The sequence below is a fragment of the Malus domestica genome, chromosome 05, assembly GCF_042453785.1.
Source record: "Malus domestica chromosome 05, GDT2T_hap1".
In the NCBI taxonomy this organism is placed as follows: domain Eukaryota; kingdom Viridiplantae; phylum Streptophyta; class Magnoliopsida; order Rosales; family Rosaceae; genus Malus; species Malus domestica.
In genome coordinates this window covers 12,599,247-12,615,988 of record NC_091665.1, presented here as the reverse complement: position 1 = coordinate 12,615,988, position 16,742 = coordinate 12,599,247, and the positions used below count along the sequence as shown (strand labels likewise).

General features: G+C 39.9%; 1 protein-coding gene and 2 long non-coding RNA genes across 3 annotated transcripts; 1 reads left to right on the top strand and 2 right to left on the bottom strand.

Moving 5' to 3' along the window:
• Nucleotides 1-12,769: 12,769 nt before the first annotated feature.
• LOC103420648 (BTB/POZ domain-containing protein At3g05675-like) lies at nucleotides 12,770-15,756 on the top strand. The gene is made up of 2 exons (XM_008358698.4): nucleotides 12,770-14,041; nucleotides 15,060-15,756. Exons 1-2 carry the CDS (start codon nucleotides 12,800-12,802, stop codon nucleotides 15,339-15,341), a joined length of 1,524 nt encoding a protein of 507 aa, XP_008356920.2. The 5' UTR covers nucleotides 12,770-12,799; the 3' UTR covers nucleotides 15,342-15,756.
• Nucleotides 14,786-15,928, bottom strand: LOC139196390 (uncharacterized). Its single transcript, XR_011581231.1, has 2 exons — nucleotides 15,662-15,928; nucleotides 14,786-15,568 (listed from the first exon to the last, which is right to left on the bottom strand). It is a non-coding gene; the product is annotated as an uncharacterized lncRNA (long non-coding RNA).
• Nucleotides 15,929-16,094: 166 nt separating this feature from the next.
• LOC139196392 (uncharacterized) lies at nucleotides 16,095-16,617 on the bottom strand. The gene is made up of 2 exons (XR_011581233.1): nucleotides 16,478-16,617; nucleotides 16,095-16,157 (listed from the first exon to the last, which is right to left on the bottom strand). It is a non-coding gene; the product is annotated as an uncharacterized lncRNA (long non-coding RNA).
• Nucleotides 16,618-16,742: the final 125 nt, after the last annotated feature.

The following is a 16,742-nucleotide window of genomic DNA, read 5'->3' as shown; positions in this document are numbered from 1 at the left end:
TTGCTCTTCTACTTTGTCTTCTTCAAGATCTGGTGCAGGTTGAGATGGTTGGGGATCTTGTTGATTCCTTGCTCGTCTCAAAGTTCGTTCAAAATCGTCGTCAAATTCAAAGATGTGCTTATGAACAGGTTGAGAACTTCGAGTCATAAACCACCTAAAACAAGAAAACAAGTAAACTCAGCAACTAGGAACAAAAATACATGAAAATAAACAAAAGGAAATAATAAGGGATTAGCAAAGTTGCTAATCCCAGGCATTGGCGCCAAAAACTTGATGCGAAAATTATCTTAACACACAAATTTAACCCTCTTTTATCAATTGTAGTAAAGACTGTAAGTAGGGATCGTTCTGGACCGGGGATTAGGAGGGCTTGCTAATAACCTATAAACTGACTCAAAAACAAAAAACTAAATTTAAAATCACTTAACAAGACTCACAAGACTCAAAGCAAACTTAAAATACTTAAAACAGCTTAAAACAACCAAATAAACTTAAACTAGACACTAGGAATGACTTTGGACGAAAATTGACTTTTACTTGAATCAAAACATTTAAAAACACAAATTAAAATAGATTCTAACTAATTAGACACACTAAAGTAAAAGGGGGATTGAGTTTTGGACGAAGTTGAAACAAACAAACAAGTATGAAAAACTAGACAGATTGTAAAACAAATTTGAGAAATAAGAGGATGGATGGGATAGCTAGAGGCTTTTTCTCCACACATGATATGTATGCAAATAACTCGATTTCCAGTTACTACTTCATTGAATTATGAATGACAATGCTCCAAATTAACCGTGACATCACTAGTTAACTCTCAGATTTTCCTTGTTTTATTGGATTGGATGACATCATTCGACAACCCAAAGCATTCTTCTAAAGTTCCCTACATGACATCATAATAGAGATACAATCAAAGATCATTACGTTTAATGAAAATCATAAGCATTGACAAAGCACTTGCAACTATGACATCATGTCACTCATGCTAGGAATTGAACTTAACGCGATTGTTTATAAGTGACCTTCACTACATGTGAATATAAGTTTGTAACGATTATGTGAAACTGCCTTATATTCTAGCAACGGATTTATGCATGCCAATTAAGTGTCGACCCTTAATTAACAAATACAAATAAGTTATCAATCAAATAGTTAAGCCAATTGCTTCACAATTCAAGAGTTCATAACTGGAATTTATCAAATTATATTGCACACATAATCATGGCTTTGAAATCACCCCTAGCCAAGAGGGGTTTAGCCACTCATATTTAAAACAAAACGAAAGGAAATGAATTTAAACATTAGAAACAAAAGAAAGAAAACACCTAAATGCTCCAACGATCCATGTTGGACAGCAAGCACGTCCAAGCACTTTCCTTCCCTTCCTTTGCTACGGCACAAGGTGTTGGTGAGTGTTTGAAGGTTTGTTTGTATAGAGGAATGGATGTGAAGATGAATGGATGTGTTTGGATGAAGGTTGTGTTGAAATGGGAGTGAATGATCTAACAAAGTCTGAACTCAATTTATGTTACACACACTTCCTTTTATAGAGGAAGTGCAAGGCAAAGCATGGGTAAAATGGAGTGGTGTTGAAATGATTCAAAGGTGAAAGTGAAGTAATGATGCAAAGCATGGGTAAAATGGAATGGTGTTGAAATGATTCAAAGGTGAAAGTGAAGTGATGATTGATGCAAGAATTAAACATGGATGAAGTGCACGGCAAAGGTTTGTTATGGTACAAGGAACCCTTAATTTGTGTCCTAAAATGCATAGGTAACCTTCAATGTTGCTGGAACTTAGGGACATTTAGGATTTAGGAAAGATCAAACCAAAATAGGAAACCTTAGCTTAACTTTCCTACTTCAAGTAGGAATCCTCATCTTTAGGTCTTCAATTTCGTCCATTCCTTTAGTTCCAAGCATGTGATATTTATTCCAAGCCCAAAATTGCTCCAAAAGGCTCAAAAATGCACATTTTGCATACTTTGTCCTTAGAACCTGAAATTGCACAAAAATGACTTTAAACACTAAAACTACTAAGGAATAACAACATAAATGCATGAGAACAAGCTAACTTAGTCGCATAAATATGCTCCTATCAGCGGCCATGTCATTTTTCTGGAGAGCGAGTTGTTCTTGTACTTGCCAATCCCTTCGCTGACTTCCTTCAAATCAACCTTAGTGAAAATCAGACCGACGTTGCCTACAAGAAAGGGGACAAGGTTAAGGTAGGCACTATTGCCCATCTTCTCCGCTCCCTCAAAACAATGTTAATATCTCATTAAATCCATTAATGTGATGACATACTTCTTACTTCTTGGAGGATTTCTTCTTCGAGATTGAGTATTGTTGCGGCTGCAACTGTGGCTTAGGATGCTTCTCGGCTTCGCTGGGGTCCAACCACTTAAGGGGGTGGGGATGGAAGAAGGGCCAATTAAGGACGGTGACCAATGATCGGATCATATTTATATATATTTTTACTTCGAATTCACTCGTCTTTTCTTAGTTAGTTCCTTATATTTTTGAGCTATTTACGTTATTTTTATGTTTATAGGATTTGTTATGCAAAGAAAATAAAAATAAGCACAAATGAGTTTTAAATAATAAACAGAAAGAATATTGGTTTTATTTTTGGATTAGGTTTTATTTTGGTTTATTTTGGTTTATTTTATATGCATTGAATTGATTGTTTCATAGAATATTGGTTTTGGATTTGTTACTTGAATTTGTTCTTAATTCCCAACTGCTACTAATTTAGAGTTTATGATACAAATTAGTTTTGTATTATTTTGTCAAGGAAGAATCCAAGGACAGCAAGCTGCCTTTGCAGCTGGAGGAAAGCAAGTCAGCGACAAAGGGATCCAAGGAAATCAGAAGAATTAGGGGACAGCAACTGGCAAAGCAGAGGAAATGGAGGAGTCCACACTGGGGACGGAAAAAGAATCCAAAGAAGGGGAGAGAGACTGGCAGATCAGAAAAGAAGGCGCGGGGAATAAAGAAAAAAAAAGATAGCTGCCTTTGGCAGCTGGAGGGACGGAAAGGCAGCGTCATTTGAAAAGCTAAAAAGGAGTCTGCCAGAGAGAAAAAAAAATAAAATAGAGGAAGGAGGTACGGGACAGAAGGGGGGGTCTTGGAGCGGGGTGGACAGAGGGGCTGCCCTTTGGGCAGCTCGCAGACACGGCAGGAGCGAGAAAGGCAGAGGCTGCCCTTTGGCAGCAGAAGAAACTTGAGAGACAAGAGAGTCCACAGAGACGGAAGAGGTGCTGCCATTTGGCAGCTTGAGGAAGAGAAATAGAGAAACCGAGGGGGAGAGAGGCGCATGTCAGAAGGCAGAAGACCAGCAGGCACGGGTGTGAGACGCGGGAGAAAGGCTGCGTTGGCAGCTATGTAGAGAGAGACAGCGTGAGCTGGAAGAAAAAAAGGGAAGAATAAAATAGCAGCAGGAAGGAGAGATCAGGGGCAGCAGAAGTGAGGACGGTCAGAAGGTGAGAACGTGCAGAAAAGAAAGGAAATGTGAGGACTGACAGGGCGAAGCTCCAGTGCCTGGCAGCTAGTGACAGAACGCAGCAGATCCTTTCTTTCGGTTTAATCTTTCCAAACTTCTCTTTTATTTCTGTTTTTAATAATGTGTAATTAAATTTATGTTGGTTAGAGGTTAATTCGAAACCATGAATATATTTGTAATATGAATTGATTACCTTCGGTTGTGATTTCATAAGTTGTGTTTTCAATTTACTTATCCGTTCGTATAAAAACTGATTTGTGTATGTTGGTTGAGAGTGCACGCTTAATTTACATGCATGAATTTGATGCTAGAATATAAGTGAATTTCACCTAATCGTTATGAACTTATTTTCACAAGTAGTAAAGGTTGCTAGTCACAATCACGTTAAGTAAATTCTTGGCAAGAGTATCATGCTTTTCATAGTTACGAATGCCTCGTCAATGCTTATAGTTTTCACAAAGTTTAATGATCTTTGATTGTATCGCTATTGTGCTTTTCACGTAGGGGACTTTTGAAGAATGTTTTGAATTGTTGTATGCGTTTTTCCGTCCAATTCAATAACTTAAGGAAAACTTGAAGATTAAAAAAGTGCTGTTCACGGTTAATCTGGAGTATTGAGATTCACAATTTATTGAAAGAACAACTGAAAATCAATTTAGGTTGCATATGTGTCATGTGTGGAGAAAACCCTCTAGCTAGTCCGTCATTTATCATTTTACCTTAATTTTATGTTTTTATCAATTCTGTAATTTAATTAAGTTTAATTTACTTTTCATCAAAACCAAACACCCATCCATTATTAAATTATATTATTTAGTTAGTTTTCTTTATTGTTAGTCTTTTAATTCAATTTCCGTCCATTTCAGTTCCTAGTGTTTAATTTAATTGTTTTCATTATTTTGAGTCATTTTAAGTGTGTTTCGAGTTATTAGAGTTTTTAGCCTAATTTTGTGTCCTTGAGTCTTATTTAATATTTTTAAATTAATTTAGAATAGATTAGCAATCCCTCCTAATCCCCGGCCTAGAACGATACCCTACTTATATCTATACTACAATTGTCAAAAAGAGGGTTTAATTTGTGTGTTAAGTAATTTCTCATATCAACCAATGTGGTGAGAACCACGCCACCAGCGTAAGTCAGAGTCATCATCTGGAATGATCCGGTTATGTAACCGGTGGCGAAACCTTAATTTAATACTTAATGTCCCCACCCATGTTTACTTTGGACAGGGCTAAGCCCATTTTGGGCCCAAGTTAGTTGAGTTGAGGTCGAGGCCACCCATAAATCCATAAGCAGGGAAATATGGATCTCAGCCAGGTGAGTTGACTCGTTTCTTCAATTTCTTGCTTGCCATTTCTGATTTCAGTTGCTCCAGTTTCTCGGATTTCTGGGCCATTTGTTGCTGGGTTTAATGTTGGGTGATTACTTGATCTGGCTTATGCGTTTTGCATTCTTGTTTGGTTGCTGAGAAAATAATGGAAAACGATTAGAATATAGTAGTATCTGCATCAGCTGCTCGACTAGCTTCTACCCTTGTCAATCCATCTTGAAATGAACTCTTAGGTAACAACTCCTTCCTCGGCTGGTTTACTTTATCGGGTTGTTGGGTTTTGAGCTGGAGCATCTGGGAAGTCCAATCCTAGGCGGTGGTGGTGTTACCGGTGGAGGAGGATGAGGAGATGCGGAGAGGGGTGAAAGGGTCATTGTCGTCAGAGCAGACGACGCGTGAGGTGGAGACGATCTTGAGAGTGTAGACGATGTAAGTGAGAGAGAAGTTTAAGGGTGGCTCGAGATTGAGAGTCGGGTCCAAGAATTGGGATCCCTAGGGAGCTCCACATTTGATCCCAAATCACTTTCTCTTGATCTTTCTGGCTCCTTTTCATTTTTCTGTCTAAGTCCCTCTCTCCATCAAAGCTCAAGGCTTTTCGCTGCACTCTGTTGATTCTGGTCTGTCTGAAATCCCTGGTTGCAGATCGAGTATGATCTCGGGTTGTGCAGATTCACGGTGTAGGTGAAAAATTGAGAGAGAACTGACATAACTTTTCGTGTCGATTCCTACAGACGGCGCCAAATGTTGATGCACAAAACCGAAGGTCTTGGAACAACGTAAATCCGACCGTGAATCTGCAAGAAAGTAAATAACACAAGATGTATCGTGGTTCACCCCAATGTTTGGGCTACGTCCACACTGATATTGTATCTCTCTGAGATGATTGAGGATGAAAGGGTGAGAGATTCTAAAAGTGAGAGAGCTTTTCCTATGACCTAAGAATTGGCTTCCTCTAATTGTGAGGGTGAGGAGTCCTTTTATAGAATAAGGGCTCCTCACTTATTACATATTTGCCCCTTCCTTTATTACATAATTAAGTCCCTGAGTATTTATACGAGATCTAAATACGGAGGCCCTAAGTATGGTACAAATAGTAGTCCCCCCAAGTCTTCAGTCAAGAGAGTCTTTTGGCTGGAGACTTCAAATTCAGTCCATGTGTGGGCCGAAGTAACTAGATGGCGTCTCGCACTGATACTCGACATGAAGCGATGCCCAATCTGAAATGATGCTCAACTAGAAGTAGTACATGTTGCGAGGCTACTCGACTTGTGGCTTATGTTGCCTTGGTTAGCTCAGCTTGTGGCGTTAAAGGTGAGGGAGTCCCTTTTATAGAATAAGGGCTCACTCCTCAATACATAAATGATGGGCTAGAATTGATGCTTGCGGCGAGGCGGTCGCTCAGTAGGCGGCGATGCTCTCTAATGATAGTGAGGGAGTCCCTTTTATAGAATAAGGGCTCGCTCCTCAATACATGAATGATGGGTTAGACATATAAATTTTATAGAATAAGGGATCTCTGACAAAGTTTAGACACATAAATTTTGAAAGTCCAGCTACCCTACGATTACCCACAAGGGTAAAGGAACAACACTAGTGCTTGATAACTAGAAAGTCCCAATGTGTGTCAACCTCCGTACTCCGTGGCAAGGCAGACTGGCAAAAATGCCCAACCTTTACTCACATTCAAGAAAACACTCCCAACATGATTGCTTGCTCAAAAATCGAAAAGGCATAGCTTTTTGAATCTCGAGAGCCAGACTCCCAACAGGATTACGTGCTAAAAAATCGAAGAGGCACCGCCCTCTGAATCTCAAGAGCCAGACTCCTAACAGGATTACTTTCTAAAAAATCGAAGAGACACTGCTCGAGTCAGACTCCCAACAAGATTGCTTTCTCAAAAATTGAAGAGACACTGCTCTCCGAATCTCGAGAACCAGACTCCCAACAGGATTACGTGCTCAAAAATCGAAGAGGCACCGCCCTCCGAATCTCGAGAGCTAGACTCCCAACAGGATTACTTTCTCAAAAATCGAAGAGACACTACTCTCAGAATCTCAAGAGTCAAACTCCCAACAGGATTGCTTTTTTTAAAATCGAAGAGGCACCGTTTTCTAAATCTCGAAAGCCAGATCCCTGACAGGATTACTTATTCTAAAATCGAAGAGGCACATTTTTCTAAATCTCGAGAGCTAGATTTCCTTGGATAAAGCTTGTCTGCAATCATCACACGCAGCATCAGCTTTCCAGATACCACAGACCACTTTTTCACAGTGCTCTGACAAAGTTAAAACACGTGAAGCTTGCAGCTCCCACTACATTGATATGACCAAGAAGGGTAAAGGAATAGCATTACTACTTGTTGTTAGGGAAACTCCTATATATGTCGACCTCCATCCTCCACAGCCAGGCAGATCTACAAATAAAAAAAATGCTCAACTTTTCTTCACATTCGAGAGGGCACTCTCAACAGAGTCTCTCGAAATACTCAGCTTCTTTTCCTCCCGATAATACCTCTGCAAACAAGCCACACCAGAGCAAGAGTATCTCATATCATCAGGGTTAAAAATAAGAGTATCCCATATCATGCTTTTTCCCTATCTTTTCCTTTGGCCTTGTTCTTACCTGCAAGACAAGGAGAAAAAGAGCAATCAGTCAACACTTGGAATCAAGCTTCCATTCAGGAACTAATTGCCTGGAACCCCTTACCTAATTACTTACCTAGCATTTCTCTCGAGTACTCATCTTCAACATCTTATGCTTCCAAAGAAGATACTACATCTGCCTGAGGAACAGATAGGGCAAGTGAGAAGAATACAAGGAAGCATGTGGAGACAAGCGTAACAGAACACATGCCGATACATCCACTACTTTGTCAACAGCAAAAGTAGCCCATATCATCAAGGTCGAACGTACTCTAGATTTGATAGACTTGTTTTGACCCTCAAATTCTTGAGTCAGCCTTATACTCTGGAGGAAACCAGAAAACCCTCCAGCCCAGTTCAAGAATAAGACTGTGGAAAGTTACTTCTTCAAAAGAAAAAGTATCTCATATCATCTCTTCTCCATTTGCTTCTCCTTATCCTTGTTGTTGTTTACGACATAAGGAGAAGGAGAACAATCAACCGGAAGCTGAAGTCGAACCTCCAATCCAGGTTGCTTGCTTGGAAATCTGATTGCTTACCTTGTCTATTACCTCCTTCGACAAATCTCCTAGCTCGGCGACTTGGGGGACTCCTACTATAGGGTTTGTATCGCACTTGACCAAGCCTGAAACTACAAGTAAAGCTTCAAGTGAAATTGATACATTACCTTATGCATCTTCATCGATTAAAGATACAACCCCTGGATGGAGGAAAAGTACTTCCAGAGAAGATGCCACATCTACATATGAGACAAAGAAGGCAAGTGAAAATGATACCACGCTTCGGTACTTAGAAGTTTCGTGATTACTCAATGGCTTGGATCTTGCAAGTCCCCAACCGAGAAGCTTCCCTCACTCGGGAACTTAGAGGAGCATTGTTTGTACCATACTTGACTAATCCCAAAACTACTGAGCACCAGTCAACGTTATACCGTCAAGGACCCAAAAGAGTTTCCCTCCAACCAGGAGGCCAATCACAGCACGACACGTGTCGACATCAGAGAAGCCAATCATAGCGCGACACATGTCAACATCAGAAGCCAATCACAACACGACACGTGTCAATGTCAGAATGAAACTAGAAACTCTCTTTTATAAATAGAGATCATTCTCTCACAATTTGTACTAAATCATTCACTAGTACTCACAAAATGAAAGCTTGAACCTATGTACTTGTGTAAATCCTTCACAATTAATGAGAACTCCTCTACTCCGTGGACGTAGTTAATCTGGGTGAACCACGTACATCTGATGTTTGCTTCCCTGTCCCTATCCATTTACATACTTATCCATACTAGTGACTAGAGCAATCTAGCGAAGGTCACAAACTTAACACTTTCTGTTGTACCAAAGTTCTCGCTGATTTTGTGCATCAACAAACTCGATATGAAAATTGAAGAGCTAATGAACCCAAATACAACTTCACTTAATGCTCCAAAAAAAAGATTAAGACAAAAGGGCGACCATGCAAAGTCGACAATTCTACTCAGTATCTCCCATCAACATTTGAGATTACAGAGGCTGAACTTGCCCAATCCAAACACCAGTTACTAGTACAATGGCGAGTGTTAGCAATGTCTCACGAAGAAAAAAGAAGCAAAAGGAGAATGTCACAGCACCATCAAACAAGAAATGAAAAGAGAATGTTATTACCCTACCAAAAAAGAAACAAAAGATGAATCTTGCTGCCACATCACCAATCATGAATGCCAGCATTGTCCTTGATCAACTGAGTTATGACATTCAAACACCTGAGACTAATATATTGCCATAACGTAAACAGTTTAAGGTAAGTAAAAATTTGAGCATCTCTTGAAATACAATAAAGCTTTCCTTCGTTACTTTGAAGACACTAACGTTCATTTTTTTTTCATTATCTTTATGTCATACTAGATTTATACACCTCCTAAATTTATTGATCCCTTGCCGACATGGATATATAGAGAAGAATTCCCTGAGGCTATCAGGACATATATTACTGGTCAAACTGATGTTAATCATGATGGAAACTATGGATACAGAGTCATATCTATGGCGTTGGGGATTAATAATGGATGGTGTAAGGTACGAAGAGATTTACTACATTAACTACGTCAAATGCCTTCTCTTTTTCAAGAGTGTTTTGTAAGAAACGACATTTCTTGATAGGATTTTTACTACTTATGTGAACGGGCTTAAATCTCCTATTTTACTTGCAAGAATCACAAGGTTATTGTAGTATAAACGGATTTCGGAAGGTCATTTCCACAGGGATTATTAAATAATTCGAACTAATCAGATTCCATTTAATTATTGTAAAGTAGAAATTGAAGTGATTGATTTTATAACCTAATTAAAATAAAAACGAATTTAATGAATTAAAATAAACAATCTGCAATATTAGAGCTAGAGAAAGAAAATAGTTTTGGGAGAATAAAATTAAGAAAGCACTAGGGTTCCACCATCACCTAGCAATCTTATGAATTTTTACCAATTACTTATAATCTACACATGCCACTTTGAAGATTAGATTTTCCTAATTCATATTCTACTTGGAACCTCCAACATAGAACGTATATCTAACATGCAACCCGTCCGGACGTTCGGATCAAATCTAAACATGAAAGACTCATTATGCTTTATGAAAATCCTTTGAAAAATCATGCAATCCTTAAGACGTGATATTCATCTTAAGAGAAATTACAATTATTAATCACAAGAAGCCAGCGTCAATTTCAGGGAACCTTCCGACCAAAATTGCATCAAATTACTTTTCTAAAGATCCTAATGGTGATCAGGCATTAAAACAATTAGATAGTTTTTATCCCGATGATTAACAATTCAAAGTAAGCATGCAATCAATCATAAGCAAATAGATAAAAATCACATATTCATGCTAAGGCTCAAGGCTTCGCCCTAGCAAAAGAAATTAGTTCCGCATATTCATAATTGAAATCATAGAAAATATTATTAAGAAAATGATTGAAAACACCTTCAAGTAGAAAATCTTCAAAACCCTAGCACTTCTCTCTGTCTCCAATATTGCATAAAATAAAGCCTCGTGAAAAATTGTAGACGGCCAAGCAATATATTTGCTAAGCCTCCACACAAACCCTAGCAAACTAAAATTAATAAAAACCCTAAATAAAAATAGCAAAATTCGTCCAAAATCTGAACAGCCACGTTTTTGACCCATAAGCTGATCCAAAACAGGCCCAATATAGCTGGATTTAATGTTTGGAATATTCTAAACACTTTCCAGAAGGCCATGAACCCATCCGAGGTCATCTTGGGCTCCAAAAACGCAATTTAAGCCCAAAAACGTCATTTTCCAGCACTGCGCACTGCTTCTTTATTTCATCGCCAGAAAATAACCGCTTGGTGGAAAAATCCCAAATTTTGATACGATCAAACTAAGTGACTCACGAACGTCCTCCAACTGGAATTACTCCAAAATTCGTCCATTTGATCCTTTTTGGCTCCAGAGGAAGTTGGAAGTCCTATATTGAAAATACAATTCAAAGTATCAAAATTCTTCTAATATATTAACCAAAATATACTAAGATTAGGGTAAAATATATAATATAAAATCTACTCATCAGTTGACCATGCCAGATCTAGGGCATATAATTGCTACATGCTATAACGTGGTTTTGATACACTTGAGCATGACACAATGCATTACATTTCTTCCATACTCTCTACAGTCATCAACTCAATCAAGTGATACTAACCTACGTGAGGTTGCCATTGGTTATCTAATTGAAGATCATCATTTTATCCAGGTATAAGATATGTTTTTTCTTTTTACATATATATTTATTTTATCTTATTTGATAACTCCAAATTGATTGATGACTTTGTGTATTATAGGTACATTTGTGTGAAGGTCACCCTATGCCACCAGTTTCTACCATGTGGCACAAAAAGAGTCAAACGAGTAGTGATATTAAAGTGAAAAACTTGTACTTAAAATACCAGGGGCGAGTGGATCAATTTAAGCAACTTCGAGGGCTAGAGAATGTAGCCACTAATGATAATGTGGATCCTGAAGATGATTAAAATATCGAAGCATTTCTCGACACCCATGGACCTCAATTTGTGTATCATGCACGAAACTTACTGCTCAAGACCAGTGGAAGACAAAAATAAGCTTCAAGTCTTTAACATGTACATTCTCTTAAAATTTCATGTACTAAACTAGTATTTACGATTTCATACTTTAATTATAATGCAGTTTGACTCTAATATGATTTACTGTCATTAATAAAGTTTAGTGTTAATTAAGTTCTGTCCAAATTTAGGGTAAATTTTTTTTACATATATCTGGACTTCATAGAAGACGATGAATTTTTTTTTACTAAAGCTTATGAGCAGGTTGCAATGTCTATGAACATGACTAGGGTTTCCATTGTGGCACCATTTGGGCAATGTTTTAGTTCACAAAAAAAAAATGGCACGTTGATCGGTCCAAAAGTGCCGATTATCGATCTGGTGCTGCAGACTGAGTTGGTGAAGTGGAGAATTCACGGCAGAAACTCGATGGTTCAAGTGAGCAACGAAGTTATGTGTCTGGGGTTTTTGGATGGAGGTTTGAACTTGAAGACTTCGATGGTAATAGGGGGTTATCAATTGGAGGATACCCTTCTACATTTTGATGTAGGTGCTTCTAGGCTAGGATTTACTCAACAAAGTTGTTCTTGAGTTGAGATTAGACTCTGCGTTTAAACATACATTGAACATGTACTTAAATGTTGTTCAATTTTGGTAACAACTACACGCAATGGTCCTATACTTGACTTTATGTACCTACAAACTGTGCTTATTGTACTAGATTTTGACTATCCAGATGAACTTTTTTTGTGCAAGCCTGAAACACGATGCAAAAGGGAAAACAAGTGGGTGCAAAGATAAATCCACATATTGAATTAGGCTTATAGGGGTTTATTAGTTATTAAATTTGGGTTTAAAGAGATATTAATAGTTTAGTTAAAAATCAAATGAGTGCAAAGAGTAAATTAAATGTAGAAATATGTTAGACGAATTTAAATAAAATTTCCCGAGATTTTATATGTGCGCCACATAAAGATACTACTAAAATTATTAATTGTATTCTTGTTTTTGACAAAGATTATTGATTTTATTCTAACGTTAAGACGTTTGGCAATGAAAGTTAAAAATAAAAAAATAAACCAAATTAATTGATTTTAAAAACCATTTGTCATGTAAAATAAATTCATTAGAATCATCTAAAATCCAAATTAAGTACACCCAAAAAATTCACGTAATTCCACGTGTCCCGCGCCCATCCTTATCCTCCATTTCCTTCGCCCTAAGAATGAAAAATCTAGACGCTCGCTCCCAATTCTCGAATCACCCAAATCCCGATATGGTCACCGGCACCGGCTCCAAAAAACGGCATCGCGCCGTACACCCCGCCAGCTCCGCCACCGCCAGCAGCTCCAGCCGTCCTTGCGTCGCCGTCATCATCGACTCCCATGCCAGAAGACCCACCCATCCCGATCCCAAACCCATCCCGAGCTCGACTCTGAAACCCAACCCCACCACCCCCTACTCCTTCGACGACCCTTCCTCCGCCGACGTCATTCTCCGCCTCTTCGTCGATCCCTCACCCTTAGACCCCTCTGCGACGTCGTTATCTCTATCCCCCGCCACCACCCAGCCTCAGGACGACGTCGTTCTCCACCTCCACGCCCACGCCCTCCGCCGCTGTAAGTACTTCGCCGCCCTCTTATCCGACCGATGGCAGCACCCCCACGCCCAAGACGACGCTGTCCGCCACATCAGCCTGCGGGTCCCGCCGACCCCGGGCTCCATGGATGCCCGCATTTCCCTCCTCCAACTCCTCTACACCCCCGACCTCGCATCCGCCATAGCCACCGTGTCGACGGCGCTCGACCTCCTCCCGGTGGCTTCGGAGCTTATCTTCGAGGATTGCGTTCGATTCTGCCTCCGATTCCTGGAGGCCGTCCCCTGGACCCAAGACGATGAAGCACGAGTGCTCGCCCTAATCCCTCACCTGAGCGAAGACGAAGCCAAAGATCTCATCGCAAGGGTTTCTGGAATCCCCGATTCGAGCGAGGAGATGCTGTACGGTCTCATCCTCGCATTGACTCACAACCCGAGCATGGCGTTCGTCAAGGCCTTCGTCGCAAAGCTGCTGCGGGAGTTCGGGTCCAGAGACCTGGTCGAGCGAGTTCTGGATCGGGCATTTCAGACCACCTTCAAGGTCGTCAAGGAGTCCATGGAGGAGTACACGAGTCCCGGAGTCCGCGGCGACCATGACGAGACCGAGGCCATCCAGAGGCTCAACCTCCACACAGCAATGACCAATGGGAAGCACCTGGTGTGGCTTGTGGAGAGGATGATCGAGCTCCGAGTCGCTGACTCGGCCGTAAGGGAGTGGAGTGAGCAGCCTGCTTTCGCTGCTGATTTGCAGAGGGCTTTTCGGGATGATGCGTGGAGAAATATTGTGCCGGGGCTACCTAGCATCCTGCTTCGCTGCACTTCGAGGCTTGCAAATGCCGTCGCTGCTGGAACCATTTTGGTTGATGCTCAGGTACTATTCCCATGTCATCTTTCCTGTTAGAGTAGCTGCATATCCAGTAATTGAAGTTCTTTGTTGCAATATAGAGGTGGTTCTGTTAGTTCTACAACGTTGGCAATTTATAAGAGAAAGAAGCTGAGCGGTTGTTTCCAAATTATATTATTGCGGCAGGCGGGAGCTAATACACTCCGATGTTGGTTTTCTTCAAACATTTGGAAAGTGGGATTATTGAGTGCAATTTCAGTGGTCTGTGAATATTTCTGCTGAACACCTGAACTGTGAATCTTTTAGTATTGACAGAACCAGCAGCAAACACCAGTCCATAAACGGTTATGTAAACTTGTAATCATATGTTCGGATTGAGGGAAATAGAAAGGAAGAAGAAAGGTGGAGGGAAACTTGAAATTTTTTCCTTTCCGTTTGCATGGTTAAATGTAGGGAGAAATGGAGAAGTTTAGAAGAGTCTTAAAGCCTTAATTTTGGGTCATTTTTATCTTATAAAGGAGATTTATGTGTTGTTCGATTTTAAATTTTTCACAGATGCCAGCAGTTGTCTTGAAGGTTTTCTCTCCATTTATGTCCTAGTCCCTATCCAGCCAAAAACAAAAAAAAAACAAAAAAAAACAATTGAATAACACACTCATCTGCTTTCTCTCATATTTGTTCTTTTCTCTTCTGGCGTAAAATACATTGTAAGTTGCCTCATACTGAAATGTGTATGGGCAAGAACTTTGCTGTTATGTTTTCATGCGTGAGTGGTTATCCCCAAATGGAGCTGCAGTTATGTTTTCCATTGATTTATCTTTTCCAAATGCTTTACAGAAACATGTTTCCAATTTGTGAACATCCTAATACTTGTTGGATAATGCTGCTTGGTTAACAACACAATGTAACCGATCTTACCCTCATTCTTGTTTGTTAGGTGCCCAGGGGATTAGACAAAACAATTTATTTTTCCTTTACTGTTACAAAACTCGTGGCCCGGACAGATCAAGTAACCTAAGGCTGATATTTATAATGTGTTTTTCAGGTTCGGAAGAAGCTTGTCAAAGATTGGCTTCCAGTTCTGATTGTTTGTAAAGATACCAATACTTCCCCTCTGACATCTAGTAACAAACCACTGTACTTGGATCTGGAAGAGATATTCCTCAGAATAATCTCCACACTGCCCATGTCAGATTCACAGGAGTTGCTGCAGCAGTGCCTCAGCTTCTCTACCCGGAATGTGGAGGACTGTCCTCACCTGGTCACGGCATTCAATACCTGGTTTCGCCGTGCGACACATCCCCCTCAACTTCAGAATCTTTGTTAGAATCACGTGGCAGAATCGAGTACACCCCCTCAAGCTCAAAATCTTCTGTTAGAATCATGTGGGGTTTGTCTTTTGTTAATAGATGAACTAGTGCTGCGTTGGACTCTTGCCCTTGTGGATGTTTAGCTGTATCTAGCATTGTGCATATTAGCTTTTCCCGGTAAGCCAAAACTTTGCATTTGATAGATTAACGGTGATCAGAGTTCGAGTGGTTGTATATCTGGATCCTGAAAAAGCATATGAACCGAATCTGGTTGTTATGAACTTACTACAATCTGATGTGCATATGGAATTATGGATTGCAGAATTTTATGACTAACCAACATAACGAAGCCTAAAACGCTTTGATGTTGCTGTGTGTCGATACCGTTGTGTTTCCTCTGTATATATATAGATGTTTTTGTATTCAATCCTACATTTTATGAGAGGACCATACTGCAGTCGTTTTTGTTTTTGTTTTTGTGTTTTTTTCTGGAGAAACCATATGTCGGAAATATTACGGGACAGAAAACCAGAAAGGCTGGACACCTTGTATCGACAACAATATTACTCGTTGCTTCTTCCTAGACACCAAAGGAGGCCTTAAAACGAGAGCACATCATGGATATCTCTCCATGTGGGAGGTCTGTTGATTTGCACCATATAATAGCAAATAAACACTGCTGCACAGAAAGGTTATGCATAATATGCAATACGGAGATGATTTCAGTGTACTTTGAGGTACTAGATTAGCATCGTTTTATTTCGTCAACATAGTAGCGGTTCCCTTTTGATCAATTATTGATTGACCAGCGAATTTTGGGTTCGGATAACCTGCTGAAAGCCAAAAACGTAGGAGTATCATATGTACATATCTCTGCCATAAGCAACTCAACAACATATAAGATGATAAAAATGAGTTTTGTTCTGTTGACCTGCAGCTTCACAACATGAGCCTGTGCCACTACAAGAATCGTATTTTCTAGCCAGCGGATCTAACATGGAACAATTTATGTACTTTTTCGGTGATTTTGCAATAAGAAAGTTTCACAGGTGAAGCGCAGGATCACCGAGCAATAAGCAACAGAGAGCAAGGCAACTCAAACTCCATTTTGAAATGCATAAAGCATGAAAAACACTCGATCGGAAGTAGGTACCTGAAAAGAAAACCTAGGAGGAGGATTGTTTTTCTGGTCTTCAGTTGCCTCATACTCTGGTATGGAATCCAACAACCCTTTCCTCGCATGCTTCTTCCAAAGACCGAGCAGCGAAGTCTTTGTCAAAATTATTGGAGTGCCCGAGAAGGACCCTGCGATGTATACCTCAATCGAAGGTGAAGTAGACTCTGGCCCCATGAATTGCCTTCCTTTAAAGAAGCCAGTGCTTGCAACTATATCTGATTCACAACTCATGCTCCATCTC